Source organism: Condylura cristata, unplaced genomic scaffold (assembly GCF_000260355.1).
Source record: "Condylura cristata isolate star-nosed mole 26May11 unplaced genomic scaffold, ConCri1.0 scaffold00019, whole genome shotgun sequence".
NCBI lineage: Eukaryota > Metazoa > Chordata > Mammalia > Eulipotyphla > Talpidae > Condylura > Condylura cristata.
In genome coordinates, this window is record NW_004567120.1 from 23,094,694 (window position 1) to 23,114,946 (window position 20,253).

General features: G+C 45.7%; 1 protein-coding gene across 3 annotated transcripts; it reads left to right on the top strand.

The window, feature by feature from the left end:
- The first annotated feature begins 224 nt into the window (after window positions 1-224).
- ZCCHC12 (zinc finger, CCHC domain containing 12) lies at window positions 225-3,414 on the top strand. Of its 3 annotated transcripts, none has more exons than XM_012727024.1 (4): window positions 225-434; window positions 772-882; window positions 1,045-1,171; window positions 1,587-3,414. In XM_012727024.1, exon 4 carries the CDS (start codon window positions 1,696-1,698, stop codon window positions 2,905-2,907), a length of 1,212 nt encoding a protein of 403 aa, XP_012582478.1. In that variant the 5' UTR covers window positions 225-434; window positions 772-882; window positions 1,045-1,171; window positions 1,587-1,695; the 3' UTR covers window positions 2,908-3,414. The 3 variants fall into 3 exon arrangements, with proteins under 3 accessions (XP_012582478.1, XP_012582479.1, XP_004685795.1); XM_012727025.1 differs by having other exon boundaries at window positions 772-823; window positions 1,040-1,171; XM_004685738.2 differs by having other exon boundaries at window positions 772-823.
- The last annotated feature ends 16,839 nt before the right edge of the window (window positions 3,415-20,253 follow it).

Here is a 20,253-nt window from a genome sequence, read left to right on the forward strand (position 1 = left end):
AGAAGGGAACCGTCGCAAACTCTTCCAGTGTGTGCAACCTAGCAGCACTTGACGCCCTGCGGACCTGCCGCTCTCTGGCCCCCGCCCCCCTTACCCTACCCAGGAGTTTATTTGCATCCGGCTGGAGGCTGCTCGGGGAGCCCGCCCCCGCGCCCCGCTGATTGGCCCGGCCCGCTTGCTCGTCACTTTCTTTTGTCTCAGTGGGCAGAGGATAAAAGCTGCCGCGGCTGCCGTGGGAACCGTGCTGCCTCGACTCGGCTACCCTACGCTGGGCGGCCGTGCCGAGCAGCTCCGGTTGGCAGCCCCTGGTCGCTCAGCAGCTGAGGAGGCGTCATCCTTCCCGCCCCCCCCACCCCCGCAGAGCCGTGGAGGCCGGAAGGCGGCATCCACAGCTGTCAGCGCAGGAGTGTCCGTTGCTCATCCGTCGAGCACAGGTAAAGAAAGGGGGTATGATTGTCCGGAGCCGAGGGAGGAGGTGGGGAGCCCCGCCAGTACTGGGCGGCTCCCTTCTTGGGGAACTGAGACCTGCGAGGACTCGGGTCATCCGGTTGCGCTGAGGGAGGAGGTGGGGCTCGACTGGACACAGCCAAATGGGTAGGATTTGCCTGGAATGAGAGGAGGCAATTTGGGGGGTGGGTTGATGGGGGTGGGCGGGGGAGAGGGAGTGTCGCCAGCCGCCTGCCTTGAACTCCGTTTACCTCTCGGACATCTCTTCCTGGTGAGGAATATGTGGGCGTCCGTGTCCAACTCCTATTCCTTTCTCCGTGGCAGGCCATCAAAGCCCAGCCCCAGCCGGAGTTCTGTGCGCCTCATTGCAGAGCTGGTAGGCCGGCGGTTTCCCGAGGGAAATGTAATGGTGGGGGTCGCTCTGGCTTGTATTCAGTAAGTGGGAGAGGGAATTTTCCGCCTGGCAACAGCGGAGCGGGGTGGGGAGGTGGGGGGCGAGAGAGGGAAGTGAGGAGGGAGCCGGATGAGGGGTGAGGCAGCTTCAGACCCTCCCCTGCCCTGCCCTACCCTCTGCCGCGGCGCTGTCTGGAAGCCCAGAGGTCCTCGATCGGCGACCACCGGCGGACTGACATCCACAATATCCCGGAGACGAGCTTTCTCACCGAGGCCACCGGTTGCAGAAGCTGGAAGTGAAATAAAGGCGCGCGCTGGCTCCTGAACTCGCGTAAGAATCTGACAAATACCGGGGGCGAGGTGGGCCTGAGTGGGGGGGGACTAGAGAAGGGAACGTGGCTGAGACCCGAGATCTGAAGGTTAATGAGATCTTAGTCATTCTCCCAAATCTGTGACCACTGCGCTCTATTTCGAGAGTCCAAGTTCAGCTCCATACACTTACTGCGCTTAGAATTAGAAGCAACAGTTGCTGTCCCTCTTGAAGGACTGGCGGGAGGGGGAGTGTGGCTTTAAAAAGCACCCTGCTGACAGGGAGACACCGGCTGACTCCTGAGGCTGTAAATGCCAGTCTCCTGGAGGGTATTTTTAGGGCAGTGGGCAGATAAAAATGTCCTGCAGGATGTTCGGGAAGGGAGAGAAGTCTGTGTCAAACTGCTCCTTCTTAACCCGTCTTTCCTTTTTTCCAGTCCCTACTGAGTCCTGAGGCAGACCGAGTCCCCCAGCACACCTGCAGATTAGGCTTTTCCAACAAGTCTGAGCGTCTGTTCCTGTCACATCCCCCCTCCGACTTCAGCCATGGCTAGCATCATGGCGCGCGTGGGTAGTAGCCGGCGGCAGAACGCGCCCTTGCCGCCCTGGGCCCATTCCATGCTGAGGTCCTTGGGGAGGAGTCTTGGTCCCTTAATGGCCAACATGGCAGAGAGAAACATGAAGTTGTTCTCTGGGAGGGTGGTGCCAGCGCAGGGGGAAGAAACCTTTGAAAACTGGCTGATCCAAGTCAATGGGGTCTTGCCAGATTGGAATATGTCAGAGGAGGAAAAGCTGAAGCGCTTGATGAAAACTCTGAGGGGTCCTGCTAGGGAGGTCATGCGTTTGCTCCAGGCCGCCAACCCTAACCTAAGTGTGGCAGATTTCTTGCGTGGGATGAAATTGGTGTTTGGGGAGTCTGAAAGCAGTGTGACCACTCATGGTAGGTTTTTTAATACTCTGCAGGCTCAAGGGGAGAAAGCCTCCCTTTATGTGATCCGTTTAGAGGTGCAGCTCCAGAATGCTATTCAGGCAGGGATCATAGCTGAAAAAGACGCCAACCAGACTCGCCTGCACCAGCTCCTTTTAGGGGCTGAGCTGAATAGGGACCTTCGCTTCAGGCTGAAGCATCTTCTCAGGCTGTATGCAAATGAGCAGGAGCGCCTTCCCAATTTCCTGGAGTTAATCAGAATGATAAGGGAGGAAGAGGATTGGGATGACACTTTCATTAAACGGAAGCGGGCCAAAAGATGTGAGTCAATGGTGGAGAGGGCAGCCAGCCCAGTGGCATTTGAGGGCTCCCCACCCATAGTGATCGACAGTGCTGACTGCAACGTGATAGAGATAGATGACACCCTGGATGACTCAGATGAGGATGTGATCCTGGTGGAGCCCCAGGACCCTCCGCTCTCATTCTCAGGCTCCCCTCCTCCCAGACGCAGGCCCAGACCTCAAGATCATGTGCTAGTCATTGATTCTCCCAGCAGTTCTCGGGCTCAGTCTCCATCCACCAGTGGGTGTTCTGGGTATAAGACCGATGTTCCTGGGGAGATCCGTAGAGCCAGGAAGCGAAAATACACTATCCGCTGTTCCTGTTGTGGCGAGGAGGGTCACTCGAAGGAAACCTGCGACAATGAGAGCAACAAGACCCAGGTGTTTGAGAATCTGATCATCACCCTGCAGGATCTGACACATCCAGAGGAGGAAGGGTCCAGAGAGGGCCCTGGTGAACCACACCGTGACCCCTGTGAGCCACAGTGAGGTGTTAGCCCTCAGCTTTAAATGAACCCTAACCCATATTCAGAGTCCAGCAATGGGACAACTAACTGGGTAGGGTGCTTCTAATTGCATGAATGAATCCACAAAGCGGCTTTTTTGGGGGGTGGATGAGAAAGGGTCTTCGATAACCAGCACAGTGGAGGGAGATGGCCTGACCCCTGTCCTTGTTCCCTCTCCCTGCTGCCTGAGAGTCTGTTTTCTGTGTGTCTTCGATGGCTTTATTCTCTTTGTGAAATTTCAATTATTCATTGTTCAATCTTCAAACAGTAAAGAACAAAAAATGCTAATTACCCCAAGATCTCCACCCTTATATAACCTTTGTCAACCCACTGATGAACACCCTTCTAGATATTTCCCCAAACTTATGTACCCAGATAGCTATATGTATAGATGGAAGTGATCAAATATAAGTGCTGTTGTATAGTCTGTATTTTTTCACCAAACAATATATGTTGTGGGCTTCTTTCTACGTCAATAAATATATATCAGCGTCTATTTCAATGTGTCTATTCTATTATGTTAGGAAGAAGTAAAGGGGAAAGACATCAGAAATATAGTAGAAAGCTATAAAGAGGTGGGGTTGTATCCCAAGGTGGGGTTTTTAGCACCGTCATTTTGCAATTGGGGAAAAAGGAAAGAAGAAATGGGCTGAAATATTTCCTAAAGGTAAATGGATAGAGATGGATAGAGTACCTAACCGCAACTGATCTGATCCTTGGGTCTAAGAGCCAAACTCAAGCACCCCGTAGTTGGCAAAGCTTCACTGTTTTCTTCTCTCAAGTATCCAGAGGTGTCTGTGGCAGGGGGGTCTGGTACACGTGGACACATCCCCAATGAGGATGGTACCCTGTCACCCCGGGGAGGGTGGCACCTCCTCCTCTAGATGGATTCTACTGCTGCCCCTTCTCCCCACTACCCTGCTTAGCACAGTCATCGCCCCTCTGTGCTGACACCATGCTCTCCCCACTTCCCAGCTTAGCAAAGGCCAGAGTAGGTACTCAAGGGCACCCAGGGCCTGGAGACACATCCTCCTCCCCCAACCCCAAGCCCCAAGCCTGGAAGCAACAAGTAAGAGGACAGAGGCAGCTGCGGCAGGCCACCCCCACTCCACCCTAGAATGGGGAATAGCTGGGGAGGGAGGAACGGTGATCTGGTTGCCAGGGCACGTGCAGGAACATGGGAATCAGGAAGCCTGGAAGCCCAACACAGCATGCAGGCATCGGGAGGGCATTCTCGGGGAAGGAGGGCAGAGGAGACCTTCCCAGGACTCTGTCCTGTCCCATCACCTGATCTCACATCAGAGGGGGTAAAAGAAGACCTGTGCGACCTCAAACCCCAAGGGTCCTTCTTGTAGGTGTGCAAGTCCCTGTTTCTGTGAGTAGGATAAGACTGGGAGGTGGGAATGATAGAGTGGCATTCTGCTTCCTGCTCATCAGATCTCAACTTTCCTTTTAACACTTGTTGAATATTTGCCCAAAGATACTTTATGCTGCCATCATTTCTTTCTGGCACCAACAGAGTAGAAAGATGAAGAGAATACAAATTCTGTTCATTCCACACCTTCCTTTCCACTGGTGTCAGGCTGGGAGATTTAGTATAGCCCACTGCTTTGCAAACCTTTCCATGACTCATCCCTTTTTATCCTTCACCTCCCCCCACAGCCTCTTCTCCACTGTGTAAATTTGAGACCATCTACATTTTTATCATAGCCTGACGTTTTCTTTGTAGTTCACACTGTCATTGGTCCTCTCTGGTGGCACAATGGGTTAAAGCGCAGCACTGCAAAGTTGACCTGGTGGCTGGGCCTTTTCTGTGAGAGCTGGATCCCCCGGGCCTAGAGTTGACCCCCCCATGGCACAGCAGATGCCTCCTGACCTACCTGCTGCTCCTCTCAGCAGTGTACTTCATCCATCTGCCTGTTCTGCTCCCCGCTCTGTCTCTGGTGAAGCCTCTCACCGCCCCTGCACCTCTGGCCTGTACCTCAGTTCTGTATGCATAAATAAATAGATCTAAAAAAAAAAAGATCTATTCTCTCTAATTGGAGGACACCAAATGGACACCTGGGTCTTCAGACCAGACTAATGGGCTTGGCCTAAAAAAGGCTTCATTCAAAACTCGGGCATATTCTCTCCCCTTCTGCTTTCATTCTCATAGGTCGCTAAGAGATGGAAACCACTGTTCTGTCTTGTCAGAAAAGACTGGACTCTGAGTGCCCTTTTGTGTTCTATTTCCCTCCTTCCTGACATCCTTTTCCCTTGGTTTTCATGACACCCCTCGCTCAGATTCCTCCATCCTGGACTCTTTTGGTGCCCATTTCTCAGTCTGCTTTACTTATTCTTCTATAACAGTGATAAGAAGAAAACCCAAAATCAGGAGTTCATGGCCCTCCAGTGATGGAAGTGCACATGACATATGAGGAAGCTGCATATGTAAATTCACCAGAAGACCTGCCTTTCCCAGGTGTTGCTCTGTACGAGTGATCAGCACAGTGCAAGTTCATCACAGGCCTTCAAGAAATGGCAGCTACTGTTCCTGCTCTGGAAAGCTCTGTTCCATGACAGGGTGAGGGGAAGGAGATCGGGAGGGGGGGCGGGGATGATGAATGCTTTACACTCCATGAAGTCAGTGCTTGTGACAGGCTAGGTCCAGGAGTGACATCAAGTCAGAGCCCTGATAGCACAGGAGTGGGTTCAGACATGCCTGCAAATTTAGCAATGATGGTGCTGCTGCTGCTGCTGGTGAGAGGTGGTGGTGATGGGGACACTTATTTAATGCCAAGGTGGATTCTTCCTAGTTTTGTGTGTCCCCAGGCAATGTCTCCTTCACACCAGAGTCACCCCTGTGCTTTCAGGCAGCTCACAACTAGTGCAGCCTTCCCTTACCCAAAGCACCCCCCCTAAGCAACAAATAGGAAGGGTGAGGGGAACTGATCTGAGTGACAGAGCAGCTTTCCAGTGTGTGATGGAAAGGAGACATAATTGAGGTTGATGGGGTCTTTTAAAGATGCAGGTAACCGCCAAATCCTACCACTACTAGGGATCTCAAAGGCAAGATTAAAGGGGGAGGCAGAGAGAGTGGACTGGGTCTTACTGAAGTTCCAGACCCAGACATCAGGAGCCCTCACTGCAGTTTCTCATCATACTATGGTCTCTCACAACTGCTTCCTTAGGTATTTACCACGTTCATCATCCCCATAATGCAGACCAGGACACTGAGGTGCACAACTACAGTAAATTGCGTAAGATCACACAGCATTAAGGATTAGAGCTGGAACTGAACACTCTGTCTGCCCCTCCTCGGAGCTAGAAGTCTCCCATAGTGCTGTGAATTTGTTCCTAAGGTAACAGGTGCAAAAACGTCTGACAACTCTTTGGCTGGATCCTGGGTATGGATTTCTGAATTTCACCCCCGAAGTTGGCATGCCAGGATGGCCTTGGTCTAATTTCTTTTGTTACACAAGACAGGAAAAATTGCTAACTTCTTTCTCAGAGTCTGCAACCATCTTATCATATTTATTTTTATTTTTATATGATTTTTTGGGACAAAATACTCAAAGCAGCAAACTGCTGAAAATTATGTAGGCAAACTGTGTCTCTTTCATACTGCTGGTAGGATTGAGAATGATACATTTTTTTCTGGAAGGTCAACTGGGAAATATATCAGAGGTTGAGATATGGAAATCCTTGAATCGAGCAGTCTATCTTCCTGAAGTTGACTCTAGGAAAATAACTGAACAAGGGTAAACATTTTTACAGAGATGTTAATGCTAGCTTTTCTTGTAGTAGTGGAAAACCAGAAACCACCTGAAAGATCATGAGTAAGGTTTGGCTGAGTAAATCAGACTCCACACTTAGAAATAAATGCTGTTTATGTGAAACCCTGAGTGTGTCTTCAGGCCTTTGGGCCTACCTGGATAAATGATGTGTGGCCCCTTAGAAGAGGCCGTAAGAGATCACTAGATCATCTGTATAATCATTGACTCCCAGCATGCTGTTCCATCGGCCTCATTCTCCCTTTTGGCTGGAAAAATCCTTGTGAAACACCCAGTAGCATCTCCCCTGGCACTCACACAGGCCAGCCCTCTCCACTGAAGGCCATCCCCTATCTCGTACTTGGTAATATTTCCATTTGGCTGTAATTGCTTGTATGATTATGTTTCCCCCACTAGGCTTGTATGCCCTGTGCCTAGCAGTGTTGTTTGGGTATCTTGGCACACACTTACCTCAGGAATTTGTGCTGACTAGTGTCATTCTTCCTCCATAGTGTCATTCTTCCTCCAGATGCCCCTGTGACTTGATTGTCTCCCCATGTTCAAGTATCTGCTCCAATGGTACCTTTTAATGAAGCCAGCCTTAAACAACCCATTTAAAACTGCACACACGGTCACCAGCACTTCCTTCTCCCCTTCCTTGGGTTTTTTCTGTCACACGCCTCTTTCATATACTACACAATTTGCTGAGTTATTGTATTGTTTATTCATGTCTCTCCCCACTAGAATGCCATCAACATGGGCAGACATTTCAGTCTGCTTAGTTCACTGGTACATCCCCAGCTCCTAGAACAATGCCTGGAATATAAGTTGGCTCTCAATGAAAGTTTGTGGCTGGAAAGAATGAAGTGCCTGAAACAGAGTGGGCGGGCACTGAGCAAATGGCAGCCTTTGTGGTTACTGCCATCCTCCCCAGTAGGAGCTGCTGTAAAGGACACATCAAGGAGGGAACAGTTCATATTGCTGAAGTCGCATCCACCGCACTGATGAGATCAGAAGCCTGGAGATATTCTAGATCAGCTGCTTCTACTCACCCTCCCAGGCTGTCACTGATTAGTTGGGTCATTCATTCCCAGCATGGCAGGAACTGAGAGGTGGTTTTCTTTGTAGATTCATCTATGTCACATCATCAGACCTGAGGTTTAATCACTTCAAATTTTCAGCCACTCCATGTGCATTCGTAAATATTGAAAACTATGACCTATAAAATATAAATGTTTGGGGTATGGTTTGCTCTTTTCCTTCTATTAAAGCTAATCAAGAGCAATAGTAATGATTATTATTTAATGGGTACTTGTTGAACATGTTAATAAAATAGTAAGAATTCTTACTCCCATTTTAGAGCAGCGAATCTTAGGGAGAGATGGGCAGCAGGTGTAAGGTTACCCAGACAGTGGACAGACAATAAGTCTGGCAACAAAGCTTGCGAGCTTTCCACCATAAATTTCAAATATAAGGGTTGATATTGCTGAGAAAAATGGTATTATACTGGGAGATAGTTATTGGAGCAGAGGTAATGAGCAGATATGAATATCTGGCCAATTTTTCTGTTCATCAAGTGCAGATTAAAGTGATTTGAAAGTTGTAAGAGAATTTTCACAAAAAAGAACATGATGTAGTTTAATTCCTCTCCCCCCAAATTATGTTTATTGAGGTAAGCTAGGTTTACATCTTTTTCTTCCACAAATGTGTGCTTTCACACCTTGCCCACCACTCTCATGCCCTGCCCACCATTTTCACATCAGTGTCCCCACAGTCCTCCATCGTGTTCCTTTGAACCCTGGATGAGCCAAGATCTAATTTGGCTCAGAAAAACAATTAAAATAAACTGTTCATTATCACTGATAAGTGAAGCCTCAGAAAACATTGTTCCTTCTCTGCTTGCAAGAATGTCTTGTAAACCCATTTAATTATATAATTTTTAGAATGTCACAAAGCTATGTATAAGATTTTATATGGCTAATATTTAAGTAGCCAAAAGTATACAGAAAGGAAAAAATAAACCATAGGTCCACACTGGAAATTTTGGTTTATTTCTTTCTTTATTGGCTGAGAACAATGTACTTTATCGAAGGTACATGACAAGTCAGGGCTCCTGAGGACCCTCCCCTCTCCAGAGGTCTGGGGGAACACTGACACAGATGCTCTGCAGCTGAGGGTGCCTCTCTTCCTCTGTGCTCTTGCTGGAGCTGGTGTCCAGGGGGCTTAGTCCTTGGAGGCCATGTGGACCCCGAGGTCCACCACCCTGTTGCGATAGCCAAATTCATTACCCTGCTAGGAAATGAGCTTGGCAAAGTGGTCACCGAGGGCAAAGACGGAGGAGTGTGTGTTACTGTCAAAAATTCAGGAGAAAACCTACATACCAACATACCTTCAGTGTAGCTCAGCATGACCTTGAAGGGGCCCAGTGATGCCTGCTTCACCACTGTCCCAGTGGCATTGTATTTGGTAGTCTTTTCTGAGCAGCAGGTTGGAGAGGGAACATGGAACGCCGTGCCAGTCAGCTTTCCATTCAGCTACGAGATGGCTGGCCTTTCCCACTGCCTGCGCAGCTCCACTATACTTGCATATGATATTCTGGGTAGCTCCTTGGCCGTCAGGCCACAGCTCCCCAGAGGGCTGCCCACAGTCTTCTTGGAGGCAGTGATGGCATGGACCATGGTCATGAGTACCTCCACGATGTCAGTGTTGCAACAGATAACCCTTCAGTGAGCGTGCCCAAGCAGTTGGAGACATTGCTGACAATCTTGAGGGAGTTGTCATACTTCCCATGATTCGTGTCCATCACAATCATGGGGACATCAGCAAAAGGGGTAGAGATGGTGAGCGATGTGGGAGCTGGGCTTTCTACTGATGACAAGCTTCCTGCTCTCAGCCTTCACTGTGCCACTGAACTTGACAAGGAGGAATCATGCTGGAGCATGTAGACCATGTGGTTGAGGTCAATGAAGGGATCATTGACGGCAACAGTATCCTCGTTGCTGGAGTTAAAAACAGCCCTGGTGACCTGGCACCTAATTTGGCCAAATCCGTTCACTCTGACTTTCACCACGGTGTCTGAGGGACACATTGACACTGATAGAGCATTGTCTTGGCTTTTTCTAGAACTGGGAGGAGCAGAAAGCCGGCATTTTTCTTTTGTCTTTTTTCTAACTCTGCATGTGACTATAGATGTATGCAAATTTCACTTTATTGAAGTTAAAATCTCTATAGTTTTACATATGACATGGTTAGAATCTTTTTTGTTCTCTAGTGATAAATGTAATAATTCTGAGAACAGAACATAAAATTTGGCAAAAACTAGGAGTAAAGCCTGCATAAATATGAAAACATACCCTCCAAAAAAACTACAAAAAACAATCACTGTAATTACTGGTTGACAGATATTGATCATTAATTGTACTGAATATGATTATTCTCATAGGAAAAGCAAGAGAACTAGTGGGAAAATATTTGGAAACAAAATCATGAGGGACATTAATATAACATTTGAAATATTTAGGAGAGGAAACGGATTAAAAAAAAAACTTCTGAGTGCACTATTAGAAGGTTTGAATGAAAGGAGAGAACTCAGGCTTAGCTAGAGCCATGGTTGGGGCTGTGTCTGTGGTGAAGACAATTACTCAGACCCCAGAGACATCACAGGCTGACCCCCCCATTACAATTCAGGGTCTCTTTGTCCTCTTAGGTTTACCATTACGTGTATTAGCTCATAAGGAGAGAAACAAATTTGAGCGTCACAGGAAGGCTTGAGCCAGGTGGCAGTTGGAACACAGACAAGGATCCTCTAAGTCAGGGAGCTGGGAATGGTTTCACTGAGGAGGTGATGTGTGGGCTGTAGAATTAGAATCTTTAGCACCTGGGAACTTAAAGAAAGGGGTGGGAGCCCCAACCAAAGTGAAGCTTAAATACCTCTCATTTGTAGTCAAGAGAACTCCAAGCAAAACATTCAAGAGTCCTTAGAGGGGCACACTATTTCCAAGTCGAGGGTCTTGAGCTGTTGGGGTCAGGTCTCAGCTCCACAGGATCTCTGTGGGAACTTCAAAACCATCAAATGCAGCCTTCTCAAACAGCACCAAGACACCAAGACCTGCTGATATGAAAGAGTTGAATGGACTGCTTTTCTCAGTGAGGCAGAATAAATACCACCCTACACTGGGCAGTGTAGGGTTAGAATTAAGGAAAGGTTAGAATTAAGAAATAGAAGACTGGCATAAAACAAAAGGGTCTTTCAACACAGAAACCTGATTAGAATTGGATAAGAACCAAGATGCCAGTAAACTAGGATGCATTATAAAGTTGCAAGAGGGCAAGTTTTGGGACAAGGATTCAAAGAATTCTAGGATGCAAACTGGTGATGCTTTCCTTTGGAGATTTGGTGGTTCTTTGGAAGTTCCTTAAAACGAAGAAACTTTGCCTACTGAAGTAAAGCCAATGAAGACAGCGCACTAGCAAAGTCATGTTGATGTAGCATAGTGTAGTATGAAGTTACTTTTCTTTAATTCTCATTTACATAACATTTTTTGAGTTATTTGCTGTAGGCATGTATTTCTTTTTTTTTTTTTTTTTTTTTTAAGATTTATTTGTTTGTGCATACAGAACCAGGGTATAGGCCAGAGGCTCAGGGGCGGTGAGAGGCTTCACCAGAGACAAAGCGGGAACAGAACAGGCAGATCGATGAAGTGCACTGCTGAGGGGAGCAGTGGGTGGGTCAGGAGAGGTCTGCCACACCATGTGGTCACCTCCAGGGCAGGCAGGAATCGAAGCCCCTTTAGATTCTCAGTGCTGTGCTTTAACCCGCTGCGCCACCAGGGAGGGCCCATGTATTTCTTTTTAGATGTCAAATGCTTTCATTTCCCTGAATTCCAAGGAAAGATGTTTAGGTTTGCAAAACTCTGGAAAACAAATTAGCTAGCTTTAACCAGTCTGCTAAACCCTTTAGGTGAATTGTTTTTATTTAGCCCTCACAGACACCTTGTGAAGCTGGCAATCTTATTACCTCTGCTTTAGAGAGAAGAAAACTGAGGTTCAGAGAAGTAAACTAGCTTACATTCACGCGACTACACATGCATTTTTTCCTAGGAATACCAAGAAAAAACACATTAACAAAACTTTTGTTTTCTGATTTTTTTGCATAAGGATGCTGGGATTGTGGTTCGCGGCATTATTCGCCCCTTATGTTTTTTGGGGTAAGGGGTGGAACGGGTGGAAGCTGAAGTCCTCCACACACTCGAGTTTCGGTCCGGGTGGGCTCTGCTCGGTCTCCAGGGGTTACCCGGGTCGAGCTGCGCGGCTATTCCCGATGTACCCGCCTCCGCCTCGGCTCGCCAGACCCGGAGCCCGGAAGCCGCCCACCCGTCTGCGCAGACTCCGGCTGGCGGGCGCCCTCGGCATCCGCAGGGCCCGCTTCCGGTTGCTAGGGGGCGTTGCGACCCGCGCGCCGCTGCCGCGAGAGGCAGTGCCCGGGCTGCGGCGTGCAAGGGGATGTGGCGGCGCGCGGGGAGGTTCCCTGGACGGCTTCCGCAGCTTTTCTTCTCCCACACTCTCCTTTCGCTGTGCGCGGGCCACACGGTGGGGCTGCAGCGGCAAGAGCTCCTGAAGTCGGGACGCACTTGTCTTATAACGTCCTGGTCACCCAGACAAGCAGCCGCGTGAGTTTCCAGGGCACTAGAAGGCACCTCATCCCGATTTTGCCCGCCCTTCCTGCAATGCAAAGAAAGGACGTGGTCCCAGTGTATCCCCTAGATTGGAGAGGTGCTGTTCTCCCGGTTGCACCTCCCCTTCTTCTTTTGCAGAGGTGTGCTCCCCACTAGCAGTACGCACGGGAGCCGGCCCAACGGACAGAGTTTGTATCTTTCGGCTGTGCTGACAGGACTCCCTTGCTCAATAAGCCGTAAGACTAAGTTGCACCCCTTCTGCCACCCATCCCCGTTAGCATTTTCACGGATATGTCGAAGTAGAGCAATTCATCAGGTTGTGACCAGGGCTTAAGAGTTGTATGAAGTTATTACCTGACTGGCTTGTTGCTTGGAGTGGGAGTCTTGGGCACTCTTTACTGGGCAGACTAGCCCGGGGATTGTCCAGATCACACGTTGGAATCTCCTAGCCAGAAGTACACCTCATGACATCTGACAGTATCCCGGAGAGGCGCAGACTTGGATGTTTCTGTTGCGACAGCTCCAAGCTCTGACGAACAAAAATGCCTCAGAAACTGCACTCACTACCGCTTTTAGCAGGTCTTGTAATGGGAGAGCACTGTTGGGGAAAAAAGTTAAGAAATTAAATAATGCAATAGGTTGATGGCTTTTAGAATAACCTTACAATTTGCATATCACAAAATCCAGTCATTTAAAGTGTACAGTTATTTTTAGCAATTTTACAGAGTTGTGCAACCAAGCCACAATCCAGTTTTAGAATATTTCCACCACTCCCTATAAGTCTCATAAGCCCAGCTGTTGGAAGTTAATCTCTTCCCCCCATCTCAAGCCCTGACAGCCACTTAGAATTATGTTTCCTGTCTCTGTAGTTGCTCTTTCTGGACAGTTCATATGCATGGAATCATACAACATGTGGTCTTTTGACTGGCTTCTCTCACCTAGCATGCTGTTTTCCAGGTTCACCCATGTTATAGCTTGTATCAGTACTTCTTTTTTATGTCTTAATAGTATTCCATAGTATGGCTATGCTACATTTGTTTATCCACTTACCAGTTGATGGGTAGCTAAATTGTTTGCACTTTTTGGTTATTCTGAGTAATCATACCTTCAACTTTGTGTGACATTAGTTTTCAATTCTCTTAATTTCATTCCATGCCTCAGTGCTCCCCGGCCAACCTCTATCAGAACACTGCCCTGTGAGCTCAGATTCAATCTCCATCTCTCCACTGGCGAGGGTAAGGACCATGTTCACTTGTTCTCTGGCTTTGGGGTGAAATTTCTGGGTGATATGGTCACTGTGTGCTTAACTTTTTAGAGAACATCCAAAGATTTTGCCAAAGTGGCTGCACCATTTAATATTCTCATTGGTAAATGTTTGAAGATACCAATTTTTCCACACCTTCACCAACAGTATTTCGTCTTTTTGTTTGGGATCTCATTGATGTCAATATGCCTAGACCTAGTGCTATTTCGCTAGTTCCATTTCACTTTATTTTTGTTTCCACTTACTTTAATGAATATCCTTTTTAATCTGACAAAATCTAGGAACTGAAATGAATAATACATGATCCCTTCTTGAAAGGAGTTCATGGTTCCTTTGGGGAGACAGGCAGAGACAGATAATTACAGTACAGTGTGTTCAGCACGCTGATGGAGTTGAGCATGGGATGCTGTGGGGAGAAGAGAAGGGACATCTAACCTAGATTTGAGGGAAGACGGAGGAAAGAAATGAAGAAGCCATTTCTGAAAGGGCTTTTAATTTGACTCAGGCTTTCTTTCCTGCATTTTTATCAAGAGTATACATACATACAAGTTAAAAAAGGCAAATAGTTCTACAAGGTTTTCAGTTTTAAAAACGGAGTCTCCAGGTTTCCTCCCCATTCCCTGCTCCACCCCCCAAAATCACTGTCTATTCTTCTAAGTCTTTAGATATGTACCTTTTTATCTTTAAGTAGCACAGCATGTTTTTATTTGAGAAGGAAAACTATCAGCACTGATGTAGGCCAAACAGTCACCATCCTCACTTGCACTGATTTCTAAATTGGTCATCCCCATTAAATATTAACACATGGTTAATTATGAAGGTCACTCACAATGCAGCCTATCTTCTTGCATTTAAATCAAGAAGGTAGGTGTTACTAACAGTCACTGGAGTAACTGAAGGTAAGATACGCAATTTGAAGAAGTGGCTAAGGAATTCTTTTCCTTACTAGTTACATTAGTGACATAGTAAGCCAGCATCTGATTGCAGCCAGTAATTAAGAGTGCTATTATTTTCACTCAGAAGTTCAAACAAAAAGCCAAGTCACAGCCAAGCAGTGTAGTATCGAGCAGAGATTGGCACACTATCACCTGCAAGCTGAGTGTTTTTGTCAGATGAACCATTATAGTCAATTGGATAATTAGGAACACAGTCTTTCAACCCCATTTAAACAAAATGTCATTCTTCTATTTGATTTTTTTTTCATTTGAAAATCTGTATTGCAAAACCTTGTAGCTAATTCTTACATTTTGAAGTTCATCTCTAAAGCATTTGCGGAAATTTCTTTCTTATTATATATGTACCTATATAATAGTCGTGATTTTTCTTGTTAGCTCATAAAACCTAAAATATTTACCATCTGACCTTCCCACAAAATTTTTGCCAATTCCTGGTTTAGTAGAATAAACACAGGAATGGAAAGTAATTGCCACGCATTTGCTGGGTGATTTTGGGAAGGAATTCCTTTCTCTGGTCTTCATTTTCATTATTAAAATGAAGATAAAGGGTGTTGGGATGATGAGATAAACTCTAAAGTTAAAACCTCCAATTTCTGTGCTCACTTCAGCAGCACATATGCTAAAATTGGAACGATACAGAGAAGATTAGCATGGGCCCTGCGCAAGGATGACATGCAAATTTGTGAAGCGTTCCATATTAAAAACAAACAAACAAACAAAAAACAAAACTCCAATTGCCTAACTTTTTAAATAAATCATGCAAATATTAATTGAACTTCAACTATATACCAAGAACTGCTAAGGGCCTTGAAGATAGAACAGGAAGCAAAATCCCTATCCTTAACAGGAATACTGTTATATTATTAAGATACAATGTGTGATCTGAGATAGGATTCTGATTTGAACAATCTAGCTTTATTCAGGAAAAATTTTTTGAAGAAAAATTGAATATGGATGGGGATTAGATGAGATGAAAATTTATTAACCTGGAATAGCAGAGGTCACTAAGTGAAAAAAGCAGTTGCATAGCATGATATATCCTTTCATTTTGTACATATGTATTATGTATAATCAGAAGAATATCCGAGAGGACATATACTAAGCTGTTAACAGTGTTAATTTCTGGGTGGTAGGAATGTAATGATTCTATAGTTATTCAAAAATAAGCATATTTTTATTTTCTAATTTTCTACGATGAACATATACTAGTTTTGCAAAAGATTCTAATTTAAAAAATAATCTCTCTTTATGGAAAAGAGGTCATACCAGTGCCTCTTGTAAGTATTAGTATTGCCGGCTCGGTCACTTGTCCTGGGGGACCACGTGTAAGAATGCAGAATGCTATTCCCCACTGCAGGTGACAAAGGGCCACACTATTCTCTATGAAATGTCTGCAGAATGTAATCTGATGTTGCTGGCATTTCCCTTAGAGTTTCCCTGCTAAGTAGAGTTTTCTTATACCCAAGGCTTCAGAATGGGGTAAAGAAGGCTCGAGAGGCAAGCACTGGGGAAGTCCTGAGCACTGTTCGAGAGAGGACATGCCCGACCTGATGGTGGAGGTAGGTTTCTCTCTGTTGCATTGATGGTCACGGCAGGCTCTCAAAGCCTGATGTGGTTAAGCATGTGAATCATGTAACTACTCTGATCCTCCTCCTGGGCCAGGGGTCCACACACTAAGGACTGTGGGACAAATCTGGCTTGCCATCTATTTTTTAAATACGGTCTTAGAACACAGCTATATTTATTTATGTATTGTTTGCACTGGTGGGCTGCATAGTTGTGACAGGGACTGTATAAGACCCACAAACTCCAAAATATTTACTATCTGGACCTTTAAATAAAAAGTTTGTGGATCTTTGTGCTAGGCCCACCAGAGAACTGAACCGTCTGTAGGTATGGCTGTGGAGAGAGAAAGCTCATTTACAAGTTAAATTAACAAATTGGCAGTCTGGTTTACTTCATTCTCTCCTGAGCTTTGTTAGCATGTGTCTGTATTCCCGATTTCAGATGTATCTAGCTGAATTGGAAGATTGGATTTCTTAGCCTGCAAAGCTGAGGTGAAGGCCAGACCATTGAAAAACAGAAACTCCATCAAGGTAAATCCTGGCCTGTGAGCCCTATCAAGAGCAAGCTAGTTGGTGTCCTTTTCCTTTTACTGAGGGCTACTTAGGCTTCAAATTTGGTTCAAGTGCTATCTCCACCCAGAAGCCTCTTCCGACTCCTCACCAAGTTTCACTGCCCAGTGTCCGTGCTCCTGTCGTACCCCTAGCAGACACCCATCGTAACGCTTGCCTCCCTGCCCTGTAAGCTTGGGTTCACTATCTGGCTCTCTACTAGAGACAGCCAGGACCATCTTCACCTATTCTCTGGCCTAGCCCCTGAGTCCGGTATGATACCTAGCATGTAGTACCTTGCTAGCTGTATATCCTTGGCTACCTCAGTTTTATCATCAGGAAAATAATAGTCGTTACCTCATAGGGTTGTTTTAAGGATTACATGAGTATTAGTTATTCAGTAGATACTTGGTGAATGAGTGAATTCCATATAGGAAATTGTTTGGATTGTACTAGGAGTTGTGAAACCCTGCACTTGCAATATCTAAAGTAACATGGGATAGTTTTGCTTGCACTTTTTAGACCAACAGCACACTGAATCTCACGTTGCTCAATCAGTTTCTCACACCAGATGCTGGAAAGAGGTTTAAAATCAGAAGTTCAGTGTCTACTGATAAGGTCTGATTTCATCAGGTGCCACAGTACTGGGCTTGTATCGATGCTCCTTCACCCCTCCAGTACAGGGCACAATCTTGTGAGCAGCTTTTGTAACCAGTTTTTTCCTTGAGTTTTTTGCCCCCAGTGCAGGTGTGTGGGCTGTGTGCTTTGTACAAGCCATGCTTTAGAGAACTCCTTACATACCCGCTTCCCTCTTCCAAGGCTGGAGCTTGGTGAGCTCCAGGTTGCACTGGTGTTAGAGAGCAATGTTGGCATGGCGGTCACTTGGGAACACAGTTATATCTGTGATATATTTTTTTAAAAGATTTATCCATTTGTGCATACAGAACTGGGGTACAGGCCAGAGGCTCAGGGGCAGTAAGAGGCTTCACCAGAGACAGAGTGAGGAACAGAACAGGCAGATTGATGAAGTACACCGCTGAGGGGAGCAGCGGGCGGGCCAGGAGAGGTCTGCCACGTCATGTGGTCACCTCTGGGGCAGGCGGGAATCGAACTCATGCGGTTTTAGATTCTCAGTGCTGTGCTTTAACCCGCTGCGCCACCAGGGAGGGCCATATCTGTGATATTTTAAGCCACTAAGTTTGTGGTAGTTTGTCATAGGACTCAACAAAACAACGGTCCCTGTGGAAAGATAAACCAAAACAAATGAGATCACTAATTTATGGGTAGATGGGAACAGGGTGGAAAGGTTAGGGGAATGAGAATGAGGTAGAAGGGATACGAAAATGACTCTTCTGAGTTTATATTTTGTGTATAGTTCTGACTTTTGGAACCATGTTAGTGTTTTACAGTCTTAAAATTTTTAAGTCATATGGACAAGAGAGGGCTCCAAACTAGAAACAGAATATAAATAGAACAGGAATTTAACTGTTTTACAAATGAATAACAACCACAATAAAGGCGTAAGGAAAAATTTGTAGCCTAAATTTTATAGGCCAAATTGTGTCTTCTCAAAATTCATATGTTGAAGCCCTAACCCCCAATGAGACTGTATTTGGCAATAGGGCCTTTAAGGCCATAATTGAGGTTAAATGAAGGCATAAGAATCAGGCCCTGATCCAGTATGACCAGTGACTGTTAAGGAAAGGAAGGGAGACCAGAGATATGTGTGCACAGAAAAAAGATTGTGTGAGGACATAGTGAGAAGTGGCCACCCGCAAACCAAGGAGACAGGCCTTAAGAGAAAGTAAATCTGCTGACAACTTGATCTTGCACGTCTAGTCTCCAGAACTGTGAGAAATAGATGCCTGTTGTTTAACCTGCCTCTCTGTGGTATTTAGTTATGTCACCCCAAGCAGACTAGTACACAAGTAATTTGGAAAACACAAGTCATTTAGAGTATTTTGACGGTATAATCTAAAATAGTGGTTGCTAAGCTTCAGTATGCAGCAGCGCCCCCTAGAGGAATTGTTAGAACCCTGGTTGCTGGTTCCCAACTCCAGAATTTGATTCAGTAGGTCTGGGGTGCAGCTCAAGAATTTGGGTTTCTACCACGTTCTAGGGTGATGCTAATGCTGCTGGTACAGGGACCATATTTTGAGAACCACTGTTTTAAAGCATAAGACAAATAAATCTGTATAGAAGTACGATAGTCTAGTTAGTGGGTTTGTTTTCCACAGGGTATGGGCTGACAATTCTGAATGTACATCATGTATATTCTAGTATTGAGCAAGTTAGTAAATTTACTGTGAAAAATGAGAACCAGCTTTCAGTCGGTTGGAGGAAGGAGTCACACAGAAGGAAAGATAGAGGACCAGTGCAGGGCAGAGGGTGGGTGTAGCTGCATCGCATCGCTTCATGGGCACCCTCCCTCAGCCTCTCACACACAGGGAGGGATAGAAGTAGACACAGTTTTGGCATACACGTATGTGTTTCTTAGCTGTCTGCTGTGAAAGTGTGGAGGGAGCAACACACCAGTACCAGTGAGCACACCGGGAACTTAGATTTGGTTTTAAAATACCATTCTGCAAGTAAAAGAAACCAAGACGCTTTCGAGAAATGACTGATTTCAGGGCTGGGGCAGAGAGAGTAGAAGGACATGAAGCGATTTGAAGGGTTTTCAAATGGTGACATCTGGGACAATGTAAGCAACAAAATAATTGATGATAGTAACAAGTTGTAACTCACAGAATAAAATAAGAATCCATGAATCCATACTAATAGAAAGAAAGAACTGAATAAATATTAATAAATTAGGGGGAAGGGAAAGCACTTGATGATTTTAGAATTCAAGTTAATAAATGTAGAAAGGATTCTGAAAATAGAAACTTCTCCTTTGGCAAGCACCACTGTCATAACTATTTCAGACAGTATGATGAGAGTCAGTCTGTTGTCTCAAAGTATCCCCCTCCAAAATGCTTACTAATCACAATGGATAAAATAGTAACTACTGGGAGAAACTGGCAGGCACTGCCTTCATCTGGTGATCAAAGTTAATGCCACTGGGAATGGAACAAACTGACCTGTGCCTCTTATGGGATACACTAAACAAGACACAGCCTCATATCTGGAGTATTTTTGCCAAAAGGTAACCTAAATTGAGTCATAATGAACTGTCTCACAAACCCTGAATTGAAACCGGGCAGTGTTTCTCAAAAGTGTCATGGTAATGCAAGGCAAAAACAGAAAACACTGAGAGGAACTGTTCCAGATTGAAGGAGCTGTGGAGACATGTGTGGACCTGGCCAGAAAAAGGACATTAGTGGACCAATCAGAGAAATTTTAATCTGACTCATTGATTAGATTATGGTAATTCAGGAATGTTCATTTCTTGACTTATTGTAGTGTACCTTGGTTATGAAAGATGTTGTATTTGGAGAAGCTAGGTGCAGAGTATTTGGGGATTCTTTGTACTATTTTTACACCTTTTTTTCAGTAAAACTATAATTCTTTAAAATGGAAAGTTGAAAATGGAATGTGGGTTCCCTACCGCCGCCCACACTACTCCTGG